Below are 18,418 nucleotides of genomic sequence, written 5' to 3' on the forward strand. Positions count from 1 at the left end.
CGGGCGGCTGGGGAGGTCGGGGCCCCCTCGCGCGCCGAAGGGGGCTGCATCGAGCGGACGTGGGCAGCGCGTGGAAAGACCGCGGGCCGCTCCCCAGGAAGAAACCTAGGTTACCTGGAACCCGAGACCCCCTTTAGTCAGTCCGATTTTCATGATCGAAGTGTCGGAAGCTCCCCGAGAACTGCCGTGCAGATGCTAGCGGGCCCAGAGCCCGGGGTCCGCGCCCTCCGGGACTTCGGGAGCTGTCCTCGCTCCCTCCCTGCCCTGCGCTCCCCTAACGCGGGCTACCCCCAGCCTGGAGGCGGACATGACTCCTCTCTGTCCTCCTCAATTTCAGAAGGAAAACACACAAGGTAAGGATCCACCAAGCATGCCTCTTGGTGCGGCCTGTCCTGCCCCTGCTTGAGCGGAGATGGTGCTTCAAGGGGACTCAGTGGAACCAGTGTCGCCGCGAGCCCCACAGTGAGTGGAGTCCCTGAGCCGGAAGGCACCTGGCAAAGCCAGCCCAGGTCTGTGACCCGCTCTCCAGAGTGCGACATGTCACCAACTCACCCAGGGCCGGTGGGGCCCAGAATCCACATTTCCATGTTAGGCTTGAGCACAGCGGACCAAATGCAGCGCTGGCACAGGTCGTGTATACCCGACCCCGGAGGGACTTCCCACTCGGAGAATGTAAGCACTCTAGGAGCACACAGGGGCATGGCTGGGTGTCATTTTTGGAAGGAAAGGAAGCAAAGAAGTTGCTGTGCTCTTCACTTGGAAGCTCCTTAATTTAAGCACAGGCATATTTTTGACAGTGACAATTATTTGCAACACAGTATCTTACACATCACTATCAAGGAGAGGATAGTACACAGCAGCCTCAGTATATGCTTTGTTTATGACGTATTCACTCCATAAACATATCCTGAGCTCCTATTAAGTACATGCCGACTAGGACACCAGGTGGGAAACTCCAGAGAAACAGGGAGCCTGACCTGAGGAACTCACCACCGGCCAGGTGACACCAGGAATCACAGTGTTGGATGGTTTCTTAGCTCTATTTTTGTCAACCATAGCCACCAAGCAAATGACATTAGTGAGTAAATTCTCACCCTATTTAGCTTAGAATGGAGAGCACCTTCTGGTTACTAAATAACCCTGGCAGACAACACCATGGCAGGAATAAACTTGGCTATAAACTCAAATGTGCAACAAACAGAATTTTTTTTTTTTTTAACCTGAAGCTTCTTTCTATTTGAAGGCCCATTCCTCTGCAATGACAACAATCCTGTCACCAGGAGCCCCCCCCCCCCCCAGGGCTGTGCCAAGGCTGGAAGGGTTGGAGCCTCACCAGTCCTGGGATAACTGGTCCACAGGAATTCCAAGATGTTCTTTGTCCACTCTGGTGTTTGGATATTGGTCTTTAGCTTCAGGCTTATGCGCTGTGTGACTTCCTGGCCGTGAGATGTGGCTGAAGTCTCCAAGGCAGCCCTGCTGCCCGGATGGACCTGAAGTGTCACCCAGAACTTTTGAAAATCCAACTGCCTGCGCCTCCTCACTGATTTCCTAAACCAGGAGTGTGGAGCAAAACAGAGTCAGAAAACTGCAAACTCTCGGACTCCGCTCTGCCCAGGAAGGCAAAGCATTACCATTCCTCCTTCCTCAGAAGCGGGACAGAGCCGTGCTTTCTGAATCTTGATCATTTTGTTTTAACCTCAAATAAAAACTCCCTCTATCCTGACATTCTTGCTTCAGAGGTATCTAGAATAGTATCAGTAGCTTTAAGCAAGGAGAGGCTTGCAGCAGGGAGAGAAAAAGGCAGCTCTTAGCTGCCACAAAACATTTCGGCAGATGAAGAGTCTGAGGCCTCAGGTTATGTGACTGGTCCAGAAAAACCCAGGGAAAAAGAGTACAACACAGGCTTGAACCATACTCTCACACTGTTAGTTTGCCTCCTACACCACCATCCTACCGCTGCACCCTTTAATGACCACCAAAACTCTCTAACACGTTTCCAGGAAAAGCAAGCGGAGAGGCATTTGACATTTCAGCTCCCAGCCTGACTAGCATTATCATTTCATTGCAGAGCGGAGGGCGCTGCAGAGAGGTGAGCAGAAGCGCTTGTTCTGTGTGAGAGTGAGAGGCGGGCCGCTCCAAAGCCTGCCCTTTCCCTAGGCTGCCTCCTACGGCCAAACCCCCTCCAGAAACCACGTGCTAGTTCTTAAGCACCCACTCTGTGCAAGCGTTACATACTCCCTACTCTGACCACTCACTCTCCACAGAAGGTACTAGTGCAGCACTTCTCTGAGGATGAAGGCTCAGGGATGAATTCACCCAAGGTCTCTGTGAAGTAGAAAACAATCGGAAGTGAGGTCTGCTTTCAAGCCAGGCTCCCGCCAGGATAGCTGCTTCCCGAGGAGGGAGATGGAGACACACCCCAATCATGCTAACTTCACCACTGTGTGTGAAACCCTCAGATGTTGGGATATGGAATGTCCTAATGTTAATACCATGATGCCAATACACTTCAAGCTTGTGTCGTCTGCTCAGTTTTCAGCCCATGATCAATCTGGGGCAAATCATTTAATCTCTTTCAGATCAGCCCCCTCAATACTAAAACAAAAGAACAGGACTGATTAGTTTTGGGTTTTTAAAAAAAAATTTTAGGACTGAGTAACTTTTAAGTTCTCTCCCAGCTCTGAAGTTCAGTTTCTACACACAGAGCACCACACAAGAATCATCTCTCAGATTTACTTGTCTTTTTGATTTAGCATCTCACTTATTTTCCATGAGTCATCAAGGTTTATCTTCTGGTATTGTTAGCATTCTTCACATTTTTGTAGACAATGCCATAATTTCCAATAGCATGATATGTCAAAGAAGAGGCAGAAAGTAAACACTGAGAATATATCGGTAAGTGTATCTTTAAATCTGCAAAAGCATTGGGGATATGTAGCTCTCCCATGAAGAATCAGAGAGGCAGCAGGAATTTTTAGTGGACTAATTACTAGAAATTGGACCATAGTTACACCTACAATAACCCGTTTAAACTAGTAACTGAGTCAGGTAGAAGAAACAAAAGAGACAAGGAAATCGTAACCAAAAAAATTGTACTGTTAAGAAGACTAATTTCTGTGACCCATTAAAGTCACCCAAGGTGATCCACATCCACATTCCCCCGCTTAAATCTAGGCTCCTTTCCTTCCACACCCACCACATCCAAAATTCCTCAGAACACTGATGTCCATAAACAGGCTTCACTGAGAAAGGAAGGAGCAGGCACCTCATCATAAAATGCGAACAGGTTAAGAGAATTCGAAGAATCCTTAAATTATCCATCTAAAAGACAAAAACAAAACAACAACGAAAAAAGCTCGGTTCATACCTGTAATATGGGCCAGTACCCTCTGGGGGGTGGGCCTTCTATTATGCCCTCCCCCAAGAAAAACATAAATGATCCCAGTTCGAGGAAGTAAGGGACCCCTCCTCTCTTGAGAGCCTGCACAATGTCTGAGCGTTCACCATTTAACCTCTTCCTGATAAATCTCCGTGCTTCCTTCTGACCAGTTCTAAGAATTCTTTTTTCCAGACAGGGGTCAGCGAACCTGCAAACATTCTATAGGTACGGTGGGTTTGGTTTGTATCTCAGTTTTGGACCCTCCTCGGACCCTGTCCGGTGACAAAACGGTTATCGCAATTATTGTGTCGAGAAAGTGACTCGGCTCTTAGTCTTGCCTTTTCCTCATTCTGTGATTTTGAGCAAACGATCCTCCCCGCGCCTCAGCGTCTTCATCGAAGCAGCATTCTAGCAATATGTACCTCGTAAGGCGGGGAGGCATGAGCTACTCCATGTCAACCAGAAAAGTCTAACAGACGTCCGGCTGTCGCTCCCGGCGCATGGCAGCCGGTTATCATTGCACTCCGGAGCTGGTTAGTTCAGAGTCATTTCAGGCATCTGGTACTTGAGTGCTTAAGAAGTCTCAAGCGCTGGCGTCTGGGGAATTAATGAAATCTTCTCTGGTCTTATTGCACTTGCGTTACACACGATCGGGGGTAAAAAGATGAAGAAGTTAAAAGAGAAGAGTAAGATAACTCCCGACGCGACCAGCGCCCCACCTGGGGTCACGTGTGCGCGCTCTTCCGCGTCGGCTAACCCGGCAATCCCTGTGCCTCTGCCATTGGACGTCACAGGAGGCGCGCCCAATGGTGGCCGCAGAGTGAACTTCGCTCTGCCCTCTTCCCGCGAGGCTTGACGCGCCATTCATCTCTCCGGTGCACGTCCCTTTCTTTCGATTTGTCATTGGCCAGCGGGCACCGCCCGTGGAAGGCGTGGCAGGACGCGCGGCGCAGCAGAGTGACGATACACACGGGCGTCCGTTCGTTACGTCACTTCCGGGACGCTTCCTCGCGGAGCCTTGTGGGTAGCCGGCCGGGGGTCTCCTGGCGACGACGATGGCGGGGGACGTGGGCGGACGCAGCTGCACAGACTCGGAGCTGCTGCTGCACCCGGAACTGCTGTCCCAGGAGTTCCTTCTTCTCACTCTGGAGCAGGTCGGGCGCCGGCGGAGGGAGGGAGGGAAGGCGGGCGGCCTGCCGGGGGAGGCTCGCCCCGAGTGGCCCTCGGTGACGACCGGCTCCCCGCCGCCGTCCCACCTCCCGCCGGGCTGGTGCGCTCGGCCCAGGGCCAGGCGGTCCTTCCTCGGCTCCGCCCGGAGAAGAGGCGGTCCTGAGTCTCAGGAACCCTGCGAAGTAGGCCTGAGCTGGCGGGGCCCTCAGTGCGCCGGAGAGGGGTCGCAGGGGAGTCCGCGGGCTGCGGGTAGGCGAGCGCCGGGGCGGGCAGGGACTGGGCGAGGAGGTCGTCGGGACCGCCGGGGCTGGGAAGCCACCGAGAGCTCTTCGTTCCGCCCTCGCCCGCACCTCGGCTCTGGAAACTGAGCCCCAGAGGGTGCAGTGGCTCGTTTAGGGCCCTACGTGCTGTGTACGTGGTGCGCTAGCGCAAAATTCAGGCTTCCCGGCTCTCCGTGTAATATTTGGCCTTTGCAGCTGGCGTGGCCTCTGAAAATAGGTTAGCAGTGAGGAAAGAAGTGGTGTTTAAAGTGAACAGTTTACGGAAAGTTTTCCTTAGGGTTTATGTAGCCTGTTTCGCAGTTTTCCATGTGTTTCCCCCGCGGTACTGCATTCTTCTAATTTCTTGAAGCTGTCCCGCTAAATACGTTATTTTAGTAAGGACCTTTCATTTGAGACTCTCAAACTGTAAAGCCCTCTGAGTACCAGCCGTGGACTTTTGTTTTGTTTTGTTTTTTTCCGGTATCAGTAATCGAACTCACAACCTTGCACTTAGCAGGCAGGCGCTGTGCCGCTGAGCTAAATCCCCAGCCCCTAGACTTTTAAAAGAAATCGCGGAGCTCATCTTCAGGTTCTTCGTAGATTTGGGATGTGGACTGAAAATTTGCAGTTTTAACCAGTTCTTGCTGCTGGTCCAGGGACTGCACTTTTAGGACCACTTCTAAATTTCTTAAACAGGGAGGGTTGAGTTTATCACAGGGCAGCCTTTTCCAGCCTTTCTGAACTGAAGTTGAAAAGCTTATCTTTTTCATTCTTGTTTCTACCTCCTGAGTCCAGGCTGCCTCTATAATTATCCCTGCGCTCATCCTACATGTCTTCTATGTGTCGGGAATGCATTTTAGGAAGCGAGGTTGTTTAGATATGGGTGGTCAGCAGTAATGGAAAGCTACATGAAGGGAGCAGGAGAACCCAGGTGAGGACAGGCTGTTCTGGTGAGCTGCTGTCACCATCCTGGGCAGGGGCTGCAGGCTCCTTCTGCCGGACTGTTTGACACTGTGGTAGCCAGCCTTAGGAAGCACGTGGGGGCTCAGTGGAAGAGCACATACTTAGTGCACCTGAGGCCCTGGGTTCGGTTCCTAGCAACAAAGCAAGACAAAAAGGCACTGCATTAGGAAAACATAAAAATAACACACAGCATGTAGGGCTACACCTGGGACTCCGTCTCACCAATCTGATCATAATAATGACACCCAAGGAAGCTTATTGGCAGAATGGAGTAATTACTAGCATTGTTTTGTGTGTTTTCCCCAGGCAGGCCTCTGTTTTTAGTTCTCAATAGCTGATGTTATTAGAAATGTCTTCATGCCTGGAATATTGTCCCAGCAGTTGTTTGTAGCAGACCTTGTGACAGTAAGGATATGTGACCATTATCTTTCAGTTGAGGCTGAACTCAGTATTTACAGGCTTTAACCTGACTGTAATACCACATTTAAAGTAACTTACAGCCAGGCATGATGGTGCACGCCTGTAATCCCAGCACTCGGGAGGCTGAGGCAGGAGGATCCTTGGGAGTTCGAGACCAGCCTGGGCTACAAAGTGAGCTCAAGGCCAGTCTGAACTGCACAGTGCAACCATGTCTCAAAAAAAAAAAAAAAAAAGTAACTTATGGGGCTTTAGGTGCACGTATGATTGTGAGAATGGTTTTATAATTTATTGTTTAAATAATGTTTTACCATTTTAGGTAGGTAGTTATTAAAATGAAAGATGTTTGGAAATAAACTTTTTTGTTTCCTTCTCTGCAGAAGAACATAGCTGTTGAAAAAGATGTAAGAATAAACAAAGACAATCTGACGGATCTTTATGTCCAGCACGCCATACCATTGCCTCAGAGGGAACTGCCAAAGAATAGATGGGGGAAAATGATGGAAAAGAAGAGAGAACAGCATGAGATAAAAAATGAGCCTAAAAGGTACTTTGTGATGGTGCTAGTTTTTATTCTGTCTTACATGACTGAACAGTTTTGTGTTTTCCCAGCTAAACTTAAGTTAAAAAAATCATTCAGCTGACTATTTACTGACATGAGACACTGTGGTTATAGCGGTGAATAAAATTCCCTGCTCACGTGAGAGAAGCGCCTTAAAAGTTAAGTGTATGGTATGTTACATAGTGAAAGATGCTAAAGGCAAAGCATGAAGAATTAGTTTTTGGCAGAGTGGCCAGGAGCAACTTTACTGAGAAGTGACATTTCAGGGGAGAGGCCTGTAGGAAAGAGAGAGCAAGCTTGCATCCCAGCACAGTACAGGAGTGCGGGCAGGAGTGTGCCGCCTGTCGCAGGTGAGGTGTGATCACTCATAATGCTGACTGGCTTAAATTTTTAAAATGTGTTACTGTTACACATTACTACTAATTCCCCTCAAAACATCCCCCCAACACACTTAATCCCATTATGCTTGCTACTTACAAAGTTTCGGAAATCCTTTTTCTTGAGTATCTTTAGTTGTGCTATTAGGCTGCCTGGATTTCCAGAATCAAACATGTACCTTTAGCTGTGCATGGTGGCTCATGCCCGTAATCCCAGCATTTAGGAGGCTGAGGCAGGAGGCTCATTGTGAGATTGAGGCCAGCCTCCGCTACAAAGTAAGTTCAGGGCCAGCCTGCAGTGCATAGTGAAGCTCTGAAGCACCTTTCCTGCTCATTTTGACTTTGGGGAAGAGCTGTAAGTCACAGGGTGCCAGATCTGGTGAATAAGGTGGATGAGTACAGAAAACCCTTCTAGACCTCACCAGAGTCCAGAGGCATCCACGTTTGTAACCCTGTGGGAAAGTTAGTGGGATTCTCATAAGTTAATTCCAAACTGCCACTTCGGTGTGACGTGTGGCAAGAACAGAGACACTACGGCGTGTCTGTAGTCGTGGGGACCCGAGGGGCCCTGAGTCGGGGCAGAGTAACGGCTGACTGAGACACAGTCCTCAGCCCAGCGCCCAGCCCAGGTTTTATTAAATGAGGAGGAGGGGAGTGGCTCAGAGGTAAGTGTGGCTGTGGTGGGAAGTATGTGAGTACTGTGAGCCGGGCTGGTCAGAGGCCTGAAATCACCTCTGCAATCTGCAGAGAGCAGGATATGCAAAAAGAGTAATCTGCGTAACAGCTGGAGGCAGTATCTAAAGTTTCGGGGTCAGTGCTTCACCTTCGATGTGGGCAAGGGCACTCACACATACTGTGGGGGAGCTGGAGGCGGGGCTTCACTGACCGGTCAGGCTGCTTCAGAGACCACACATCAGCACTCAGCTAGACCCATTTGCAGTGTCCCAAGCCAGCTGTGCACACATCAGGACACGGAAACAGCCAGGTTTAGGCAAAATGCTCTTCTTTCGAGGAGAGTTGTCCAGGTGGTCCTCCACAGACAGGAGGCCTGTAATTCTTTTATCTGACAGGAATTACTCGAAATGTTTTGAAGTGATTCAGGACGTTGTGCCAGCCACAAAAAGCCTCGTGAAAGAGGACTTCTAAACTGTTTCTGAAAGTGGCCGAAATGGTTAGATAAGTGTGTTGTAAGAAAAGAGGGGTATGTGAGAGGGGCTGACGGCAGTGTGTCTTCTACTGTAGCAAGTCTTAAGTTCTGTTTGTGCGTTCAGTGTACTCTGTGATCACACCACTACCAGGAGTAGCAGAGTGGCCGCTGGGCGGGAGTAGAGGGAGTAGGACGTAAGGGCTGTACCTGGGATGGGAGGGTATATTTGGTGGGCTGGCACGTTCTTCAAGAGCTTTGGCTTTGCTCTGAGAAACCACTAGAGGGTCTTCAGCCAGATGCCATTTTAACAGGACCACTGTGACCGCCCCTGAGAGGTTCAAGGTGAGAATGCTGCAAGGTGGAGGCGCTAGAGCCAGTCAGGAGGCCCTGTGGTCATCCCTGCAGTACATAGTGGCCGCTTGCACTAAGGGGGTGAATTTGATAGGTTGAGGTCTGTATGTATTTGAGGTAGAACCAATGGGATTTGCTGAACTCTGGAGAAAAGATGACAGGTAAGACCCTAAGGTCTTTGAATAATGCAGAAGCAAGGATCCTGTCAGCTAGTTTCAGGTACACAGATGAAAATTTTTATAAATTTCAGAAGGTTGTTCATAAAACCACATGCCAGTGGCTTTGCTTTTTTTTTTTTTTTTTTCCTGAGACGGGGTCTTGCTGCGCAGTTCAGGCTGACCTTGAGCTCACTTTGTAGCCCAGGCTAGCCTCGAACTCAAAATTATACTCCTTCCTCAGCCTCCCAAGTGCTGGGATTACAGGTGTGCGCTACCGTGCCCGGCCATGCTTTTTGAAAGAAGGTTGGGTATTACTTGATCAGTGTCGTGGCTAGTTAATAAGGACAGAGTGTTCTGAGATCATTGAGTACGGAAGTTGTCTCTTTGCCTCTGTCTGTGTTACCACAGATGGGTGCTATGTGCTTTCTTTGGGGGCCTCTATTTGTGGGGCGCTGTTCTGGGTGATACATTGGAGCCAGTGGGAGAAGACAGGGTAGAGGGCTGGGTACAGAGGAATACATAACCTCCGACTAGTGGTGTTAATCTCTGGTTTCAAAGAAAAACTCACAACTGAGAATATTCCCCAAGGCTGAGAAGATAGGATGCTCATTGCATGCTCTTTGTCTTTTGGAAAATGAATGCAAAAACAATAGCAAAAATAGCAGCAATATAGAAAAAAAACAAAACAAAGCTAAAACAGTAAAAATGATACAGGGTTTCAGAACAAAAGGATAGGAATTAACAGTGGTTGTTACATTACATATTGTCATCTTCAATAGTCTGTGTGGATCAGGAACATATTTTGGTTCAGATTAAACATCCTTTTAGCTTGGTGGTTACATTTAAGGACAGGCTGTGTGTTAGTTTTCACAGACCTAAATTGTATTGCATATCCTTCCCTTTTGTGATACTGGGGATTGGACCCAGAGCCTTCATACTGAGCTGCACCCCAGCCTTTTTATGTTGCCTGGACTGAGCTTGAACTTGTGATTCTCATACCCAGCCTGAGTCAAAATAAAAAGAACTGGGCATGTAGCGCAATACAGAGGCTCTGGGTTTAATGCGCTGCATTGCAGAAGTAGATGGATAGTTAATAGTTGGATGGGTGGTTGGATAAAAATGGAAATTAGATTTTCAGAAGCTGAACATAGAAGACTCACAAATCTTTAGCAATTAGAGTTGGGTAAATGTTACAGTTATAGTTAGTGTAGAAAATGTATTACCCTTGAACACTCTTGGTAACTGGAATAGAGGGTTCTGCCTCTTTTGTAGACTGCCTCTTGCTATAGTTTTATAGTTTGCCATTCAAAATAACACCTGATTATGATTGTGTGGCCAGGATAACCCTGCCAGGAAGCCAGCAATTCATTGTTGTTACCTAGAAATCTATTTGAAGTTCTAGGGTCAGGTGGCTAATTAATGTTTGAAGAATACTCACATCTTGCATGTACATTAAATTAGCTAACTGGATTTCTTATAAATATTTTACACTTCAGTAGAAAGCAGTGGAAAATTAATTCTTTTAAAAGAGTAAGCTTGGAAAATTTCATTTCCAAGAATCCCACTTAAAACAGCCTTCTCAAGTAGGTTTTTTGGCTGTTGTTTTTAACTGGATTCCAGTGAACTGTTTTGCCGTCCCCAGAGGTATTTTCAAGAGCACATCTCTTTGATTTCAGGGGTGGCACTGTGGATGGGCTAAGGAAAAGGCCCCTCATTGTGTTTGATGGAAGCTCGACTAGTACAAGCATAAAAGTGAAGAGGACGGAGAACGGAGACCACGATCGTCTCAAGCCGCTGCTTCGAGCAGGCGCTGCCAGTGACCCCTTTCGAAAATTACCCAATTCCTCCTCAAGCGTCTCGCCCCTGATTTTGTCTTCCACTTTGCTTACCAATGATAAAGTAGAACACAGTGATAGTGACACTAAACAGAACCATGACTTAACACATAGGAAAAGCCCACCTGGCCCTGTGAAGTCGCCGCCCTTGTCTCCTGTTGGAACTACACCTGTGAAGTTAAAGCGCGCTGCTCCCAAAGAGGACACAGAGGCCCCGGTGAGTTTCTGGGGTTCCGTGCTAGCGAGTGGTGTGGAGGAGTGGCCCAGTGCTGCTCCTCCTCTCTGGGACCCTGGCATAGTCTGGAGTACTATGTTTTTTTGGTACTGGGGATGGAAGCCAGTGCCTCTGGCTTTTTAAAATTTTTTAAATTTTAAGGCAGGGTCACAGTGAGTCACTAACTTGCTCAGTCTGGCCTTGAATTTGTCATCCTCCTGCCTCAGCCTCCCAGAGTACTGGGATTACAAGCATGTAGCACCCCACCAGTCTGACTCTTACATTTTAGTGCTCATTTTTTATTGCTCATTTGAACCCTGGAATTGTAAAATCCACGATGATGTTTTTGTAGTCCACTCCATTTTGACTTCAAAATTGCTTCAGGTGGAAGTAATTATCCTAGAGTTCTCATTATAGTTCCTTCTCTCTTGTAACTGAAAAGAGTAATTCCTTTTTTAAGTGACATTCAGAAGCGTTGATGAAGTAGCCTCTGTGCCTTGATGTGAAATCTGTGTGCACCCCAGATCTCTCAGGTCTCTTCCTCTCCGCCTGGCTTGGGAGAGTGGGAAGTGTGGGTCTGTGGCATGCTCTGCTGCATCGGTGCGTTTGGATGCTTGGAACCCATCTGTTGGCCAGTTACCTAGTTCAGTCGCACGGTTTAGTCAGCATTTAATAGGGGAGGTACTTCTGCACTGCCACATATTAAAGGTGTTTTTGGCCCTTAGGCTCCTTAGGAACATGCATGTACTTTGAGGCCCTTTCAACTTCGTAAGTGTTACTCCCTAGTAGATTGACTCTGTCCCCGTCTAGTTTATGTCGGTAGTACAGACGTTCTGAAATTGGAGACCCTGGAAGAAGGAAGCTGCCTGGCCGTTTCCTTGCATTTAGTTCTTTGAATCCTTTCGGCCATCCTAGGGAGTGGGCACTGTTGTTACTCACTTCGGAGACCAGCCAGAAGAAGCTTGAAGGGTTCAGGGAGCTTGTTGGGGCTCTGGAGGTAGTGGATGCCCAGACCGAGGCGTGAGTTCAGCTCTGTCTGGTCCCAGGCACGCACCTAGGCACGCACTAGGCACAAGCTGCTTCGGTGCTTATCTCAGCATCTTCGTGGGGCAGCAAGGAGACGATGGGGTGAAAGCTGGGGGAGAAAAGCCGTGTTGTAGATGCCAAGGTGGAAGGAGGGAGCCTCCCCCAGGCTCCTGAAGAGCGTTTCTCAATTTGAGGGAATTGGACTCGCTCAGGTGTGAGACAGACAGACGGACATCTTCTCATACTGTTAATGTTTCTGTGCCACTGACATTGAATGTGAGTTGTGGGGGAGATGCCCAGGGCAGGTGGAGGGGACAGGGCTGGAGAAGGCAGGGTCTCAGCACTGCCCATTAGCTCCGCAGGTGGAGCCAGAGCCTGGAACAGAAGCTAGAGCCTCCTCTGCCACCTCTGCACTCCTCACTCCCCAGTTCTGAGCAGGCCGAACAGGAAGGGCTCTGCATGCTCTAAGTTACCCTACCGTGCATGCGTGCATGCGTCAGAGCTGCGAGCCCACTGGCCACTTCTTGGCCCGACCTGAATCCCGTCCCAGTAGGGGGCAGCAGTGTCATCTGCGCTGGAGCAGTGAGCGTCGGCAGTGCCTGCGGTATGACAAGTGTAAACTGGATTCTGCTCATGTCTTTTAGAACAACCTGAAGCCGCCAGAAACGAAGAGGAAGATACAGCATGTCACATGGCCCTGAAGGAAAGTGTCCAGAAATGTAAATGCAGCTGTAACTGTAGGTTTCAGATAAGTTCACGTCTACTGACAGTATTTACAGATACTGATTATTGTTGGATTTTCTTAAGAAGTTTAAAGTGGGTTAAAAGCAGTGCCCTTCCTTCTCTCCTTCCTTCCTTTTATCTTCCCTTGAGTAGGAAAGCATTTGTTTTTAAAATAATGGCGCCATATATGACAGTTATATTGTCCTGGTCCAGTTCTGAGCTGCAGGTATGGCATAAAACATCTGATGACTCTTAGGAATTATTCTCCTTAGTCTTTCAGTCTTTGGGGACAGTTCAGGTTTTTTTTAATTCCAGTATTTTCCTGGTTCACCATTTTTGTTAAGTGCTTCGTTCAAACAGAACCCCGCAACAGCTCGTGTCAGTATCTTAGCAGATCTCTCCACACTCGTGCCCTGGGGCTCACCATGACAGAGGTGGTTGCCCCGCCAGGAGGGTTCCCAGTGCTGGGAGAACAGCGCTGTCCTCCATTTCCTGGCCTGCTCGTTCCTGTGGAGGGTGGAGGAAGCCCGTGCTTGCTGCTGCTCCTTCCCTGACCCCGGCAGGATGAGAGACGGGAGCCCTGGCCCTGGACGAGCTGCTGGTCCACAGCCGTCACCCGGGTTGCTCTTCACCAGCAGTGTGGGCTGTGTTCATTCAGCCGAGACTCCCTGCTAGGAGCTTCATCTTTAAAAATGAAGTTGATTTAAAAGTCTTCGGGCGAGGCCCCCATACTGGAAGCTGAGAGGAAAAGTGTGAGTCGGACGCGGGAAAGGTAGGGGAGCCTGGGAGGGCAGTGAGGGATCCCTGTGCTCCGAGGAGGCTGTGAGCGCAGGGGCAGCGGGCGGGGCCAACCCTGGGGACCATCCGCAGAGATCTTTATTTTTGTGAGTGGTGTTGCCACTCTAACCTGGGAGTCGGTGACAAGATGGCATTTACATTGTAGTTGCGGGTTCTGGTGGCTGCTTTTCTGCTGGGTATTTGTAGCCAAGATGGCAGATCAGTGATAGTGATAACAAACAGCATGCTGTAGCACGAGTGCCATGGGTTCGCCACCACTGCATTATACTTTCTTCTGTGTATGATTGATCTTTAACTGGGGTTGGCCTTTTTCAGTACGTTTGAGAGGACTGTTACTCCTCTTGATTTGTTAAAATAAGCATTTTTGTTGAGCTATTTAATGTCTTTACTAAAAATTAATTCAGCCTTGTAGGTAAGTACTATGTCAAGACCATAGTTTTGATCACTCTACCTTTTTCCAGGCTAAATATGTATACGTCAGACAGAATTGACTCATGCTAAGCTTATGTACACTTTGGGTTTATGGTACAGTTTGAAACACATTGTTACCTGCAGGGCTGATGGCATTCTGATCTTACGGGTGTGGGTTATGGGAAGCTGAGAAAGTGCAGATTTTAGGGCAGAATGACAGACTCTATTTTCTGTTCAGTTGGCCCCTCTGCTGCCACCTGTATTTCTCTCTTAGTTAAGAGAGAGTTAGCCACGTGACGATTTTCAGTCAGTGGGAACTTACTTTTAGTTACTCAGTGAAATTAATTTTTAATTTGTACATTTAACTTACAGAGTAGGTTGGTAATAACAGCTGAACTGTGTAACACTGTTGCTTCAAATTGAAGTTCATATTACAAATCTCAGAGTCCAGGCTCCTAGCGCAGCGTCTCCCGGGGCTGTCTGGAGCTTGGCCGGCAGCGCGCCGAGCCACCGCCACACGTGGCCCCAGCACCCGGGGTGGCCCTGCAGGGGACCTGGCTGGGGCCTCGGGGTCCTAGGTCTGGAAATGACGTTTGCTTTGCTTCGAACCGCGCAGGGACGGGCCTGGAGCGGCAGCTTCGATGGGCTGCTGCTGTTGCTCTTGACTGCGCTCTAGTAACTCAGCTTTCATCCTGGCGGCAGGCGACTGGCATGCGGGCGCAGTGAGCCTCGCTCTGCTCCTCTCCTGCTTCTCCTCCTGCCCCTCCTCCCCATAGAATTCCTTCTGTCCTGTACCCTCCCCTGCAGAGCCGGCGCAGAGGCTTCGGGTGGCAGGGCGTATTGCTGGGCCTGTGCATTCCACAGGCTGAGCTGCACTGACCCGGGCCTCATGTGGGTCCGGGGCTGCCTTGATTGCCATGTCTCGAGACCTTGCCGGTGGCTGTCACAGCTGCGAGCCTTCCAGAAGGGACAGCTGCCAGGCATTGGGGGAGTTGGCTTACTGCAACTGTGAGGCTGTGATACATCTGCAAGTATTAGAAATCTTCAGAATTGGAGTTTTTATTTGAAATTATATTTTGGTTGACTTAAGTTTTGAGAGATGATTCTAAAACTGATCTAGAGACTCATTCAATAGCAATGACTTTTAAAACTTACATTAAGTAACTGCCAGTAGATCAAGTCACATGTGTACGTAAGAGCATCCTCTTTACTACATGGCGCTTCAGTGCTTTCAGAGGCTTCCAGACGGTCAGATGTTTTTAAGTGTGCTCTTTTATTAAACGCTTGTGTAAGTTTTGTAACTCGGTACAGAAAAGTTTGACCTTGTAATGTACATTTTTGTATGTAAAAAGTCTTTTAAGTAGCTTTATCCTTATTTAAATAAAGCTGAGTAAAATGATCTCAGTAGGTCTGTCATGCTTTAAAAGGTCCAGTGGGCAGATACCCTGGCGCTCGGCCTGTTTCCGTCCGCGAACCCTGTCAGAAGTGTGCTTGTCGTTGGCCTCTCGGCCTGGGTGGCCGGGAATAGGCAGCCCCTGCACAAGTGGTCTGGCGTGAGGATGTCGTGGGGCGGCAGAGGACCTGGTGTTGCTGTTGTGGGACAGATGTGTGACCAGTACGCCCTGGAGGAAGAGAGCAGTGTCAGGTGCCTCATTTCCTTCAGTGAAGCCCCTGGAAAAGACCCAGGTGGTCAGCTCTGCCCCACTTGGAACCGCAGGCTCGTCTCAAGGCTGCCAGAGGGTGCGCAGTGGCGAAAGCCACTGACAGGCCATCCACTGAGGTCGTGGAGACAGCATCTGCCTAGAGGAGTCTGACCCCACACCCCTGCAGGGCGTTGTCCTACCGAAGGCTCTGCAGCTGTGCTCCCTTGGTGGGGGAAGCCCTCTCCATGCTGCTGTTCCCAAGCGCAGCCCTGTCCGTCACCTGCGCAGGCCACGGTCCGGATTTCAGCACCCTGGAGGGCCCCGAGTAGAAGGCCTGGTCCCACTGCATAACCCTGCAGTGCCGCTACAGGCCATGGGGCTGCCCCTGAGGGGAGGTGGGGACCCCAGCCTGATGATGGTGCCGCAGGCAACAGGTCTTCCTGCTCCCCACACCTGCCTCTCCGCAGCCCCAGAGCAGGGGGCCAGACCAGCCCTGGATGAAAACTTGCGCAGCTGAGCCCCAGAAGCGCTTCCTCCCTGAGAGAAGGCTGTCCTGTGTGTTGGCACGGTGGCACCCTGCCTTCCCTATCCCTCACCACTGCAGACCTTTTCAACAAATGTGAGACACTTCTTTTTTTTCTGTTTTTTGAAGCAGGGTCCCGCTGTGGGCATCAGGCTGTCCTTGAACTCGCTGTGTAGCCCAGGCTGGCCTTGAATTTGAGGCGCTCCGCTGGCCTTGGCCTCCTGGGACTGCAGGTGTGCGCTAGCACACCTGACCAGAAGAGAAGGTCTTGATAGCAAAGTTGCCCGGGCTAGACTCAAACTTGGAATCATCCCACCTCAGCCTTCCAGAGTGTTGGGATACAGGTGTGTCCCACCATGCCTGGTTTAAACTTTTTAGTAATAAACATTTTAGGGCAGTTTTATAGTTATAGAAAAATTGCCAGGGTAGTACAGAGAATTTTCATGCACCCTCACACCTAGTTTCCCTAGTAATGTACTTACTATGGCACATTGTTTTAAATGAATCAATACTGATACGCCATTGCTAATTAAAGCCTGTATTTTCATTTGCACCTACGTAGGTTTGACTTCGCTCTTCTGTGTTCCGGGAGCTGACCCACAGTGCCACTGTAGCTAGCACGTCTCCGGCCCTTCAGCTGTGGTCTCCCTTGTGTTGGAGTTGACAGCGTTGGGGGGCACTGGTCAGGCTTAACTTCCCTTGGTTGGGATTTGAGTACTGTTTTTCTGCACGCAGATGGGGGCTGTGGATTAGGGGGAGGCCCGAGGGAAGAGTGCTGTTTCCGTCACACTGTTTCGGGGACACTGTGAACATGTCACCGCTCCGAGGTCAGCCTTGGTCACATGGCTGCAGTAGTGTTAGGGTTCACCAAGGAAGACAGTTCTCATACCATGCTGTGCTTTTTGGCAGGAAGTCACTTAATCAGTCACGGTCCCCTCTGGGGCCAGGTGTCCACGTAAATTATCTGGAGTTCACCACCCCTGACCATCCAGCAGTTGATGTATGGACTCATGGAAACTTACTCTGATGCTTCCTGTCTCCTCCCTCCAGTTGTGTGGTCAGTGGCCCCTGGAAGCTTTTTGGAGTACCTTGTAAGTTCCTGACATTGGAGAGGACAGCAGGTTCGCTTTGTGTATTTTTTGCCCAAGACCTGGGATCAGCTACATACCCAAGAGGAGGACTGGGTTGGCTGAAATGGAGAAGAGTGTTAAGAACCGAGATCTGGGTACGAGGGGTACTCATTGCTACTGGGGTGTTCTGGTCCTTTGCTTTCTTGGCCAGCAGCAAGGAAATTGTGTGTGTGTGTGTGTGTGTGTGTGTGTGTAACGCTGTATTCAGACCTCTGTAAATATTTCTACACGTAGCCATCGTGTTGGTCAGGCGTTTGCACCGTAACAAAATAGCGAAGATAATCAACTTAGGGGGAAAGTTGGCTGGGAGTTCAGCATCGCAGCCTCGTCCCTGCACTTTCAGACCTGTGATGCGGCAGCACTCCACGGCAGGGTTTCAGCAGAACTGTCCCCCTCACGGCGGCCAGGAAACAGAGTAGCGGCCAGCATTGCACAGTCCCCTCGGACCACTCCCAGTGACCTCGACTCTGCCACCAGTCCCCCCTCTGAACAGGCCACATGGCGGGGCAAGCTTTACACGTGGGCCTTCACGGATTTCCAGTCCGACCTGCAGTGCCACGCAAGCCACTGCCGGACGGGTCATTCTAGGCTGCCTGGCTCACCTGTGACCCGCTCTCCCCACAGTGATAACAGACGCCTCCCCAACCCGCCAGCCAAGCACTCAGCCGTACAGCTCTGCGTACATCATGGCCTCACAGAAGCCTCAGCCGCACCCAGGCAGGAGGCGCTGCAGCCAGTGACACACCATCTCTGCAGTTCTCTGCCTTTTATCTTCACCACTTCCGGGATTAAGTCCTGTCGTTTGAGAGAGTCTTGCCCTGTCTCCTTGTTAACCCTAGTGGACTGAGTCTAAGCTACAGTAATACCTAGAGAAGGGGTAGCAAGAGTATTCTGTGCCTAGGAAGCGTGCTAGTTAGGCTTGTCAGTCCCTTAGAAGCCTGTAGAACAACCTGAAATGGTGTGGGTTGTCTTCCAGTAGATACCCTGGAGCCTGGAAGGGTTTCTACCCACCTGCTTGTAATTATATAAGTATTTACAGATGCCACGAATGACAGCCTTTTGTTTCATGTTTTGGTAAGTGTTCTGTTTGTCATTCTTAATTATTTTTGGCTCTGCGAGTTTTGTAGTTTAGGCACATTTTGGCATGTACATCATCTGGACAACTTCCTGCTCCGTGCTCGCCTCCCCCGGCCGGGCACAGCGACACACAGGTGAAATCTGTGTATTCAGAGATGGCACCTGCCCCGGGTCATCTCTGCCTGTGAAGAAGTAACTTGGGTCCAGGGCCAGCGGCTGGGCATCGGAAGCCTGGTCGCTACTAGCTTGCTGGC

The 18,418-nt window shown here is 49.8% G+C and overlaps 3 protein-coding genes across 5 annotated transcripts in view; 2 read left to right on the forward strand and 1 right to left on the reverse strand.

Annotated features, from left to right (window-relative positions):
* Nucleotides 1-1,425, forward strand: LOC106150294 (translation initiation factor IF-2-like; the record flags this gene model as incomplete). The annotated part of the gene is given in 1 exon segment (XM_013522766.1): nucleotides 1-1,425. A coding segment is annotated over 1 exon segment (357 nt), but the record flags the coding sequence as incomplete, so codon positions are not given.
* Tgfbrap1 (transforming growth factor, beta receptor associated protein 1) overlaps nucleotides 1-4,120 on the reverse strand; it is a 44,299-nt gene extending 40,179 nt beyond the window's left edge. Inside the window, exon 1 of one of the 3 annotated variants that reach the window (XM_013522763.1) lies at nucleotides 3,802-4,120. The gene's annotated coding sequence lies outside the window, so the exon portion shown is untranslated. Of the gene's footprint in view, nucleotides 1-1,333; nucleotides 1,549-3,367 lie in introns of those variants that run through there. The other 2 variants (XM_005400783.2, XM_005400785.2) reach the window with 2 other exon arrangements.
* A 232-nt stretch (nucleotides 4,121-4,352) lies between these two features.
* On the forward strand, nucleotides 4,353-15,195 carry LOC102026964 (chromosome unknown open reading frame, human C2orf49). The gene is made up of 4 exons (XM_005400782.2): nucleotides 4,353-4,533; nucleotides 6,570-6,736; nucleotides 10,461-10,836; nucleotides 12,504-15,195. Exons 1-4 carry the CDS (start codon nucleotides 4,435-4,437, stop codon nucleotides 12,558-12,560), a joined length of 699 nt encoding a protein of 232 aa, XP_005400839.1. The 5' UTR covers nucleotides 4,353-4,434; the 3' UTR covers nucleotides 12,561-15,195.
* Nucleotides 15,196-18,418: the final 3,223 nt, after the last annotated feature.

The sequence above is a fragment of the Chinchilla lanigera genome, unplaced genomic scaffold (assembly GCF_000276665.1).
Source record: "Chinchilla lanigera isolate Chin_1 unplaced genomic scaffold, ChiLan1.0 scaffold00069, whole genome shotgun sequence".
Classification (NCBI taxonomy): domain Eukaryota; kingdom Metazoa; phylum Chordata; class Mammalia; order Rodentia; family Chinchillidae; genus Chinchilla; species Chinchilla lanigera.

Coding starts and splice junctions, on each gene's coding strand:
- LOC102026964 (XM_005400782.2), top strand. CDS start 4,435: ATGGCGGGGGACGTGGGCGGACGCAGCTGCACAGACTCGGAGCTGCTG. Junction 6,737..10,460: donor ATAAAAAATGAGCCTAAAAG/GTACTTTGTGAT, acceptor CTTTGATTTCAG/GGGTGGCACTGTGGATGGGC. Junction 10,837..12,503: donor AAGAGGACACAGAGGCCCCG/GTGAGTTTCTGG, acceptor CATGTCTTTTAG/AACAACCTGAAGCCGCCAGA.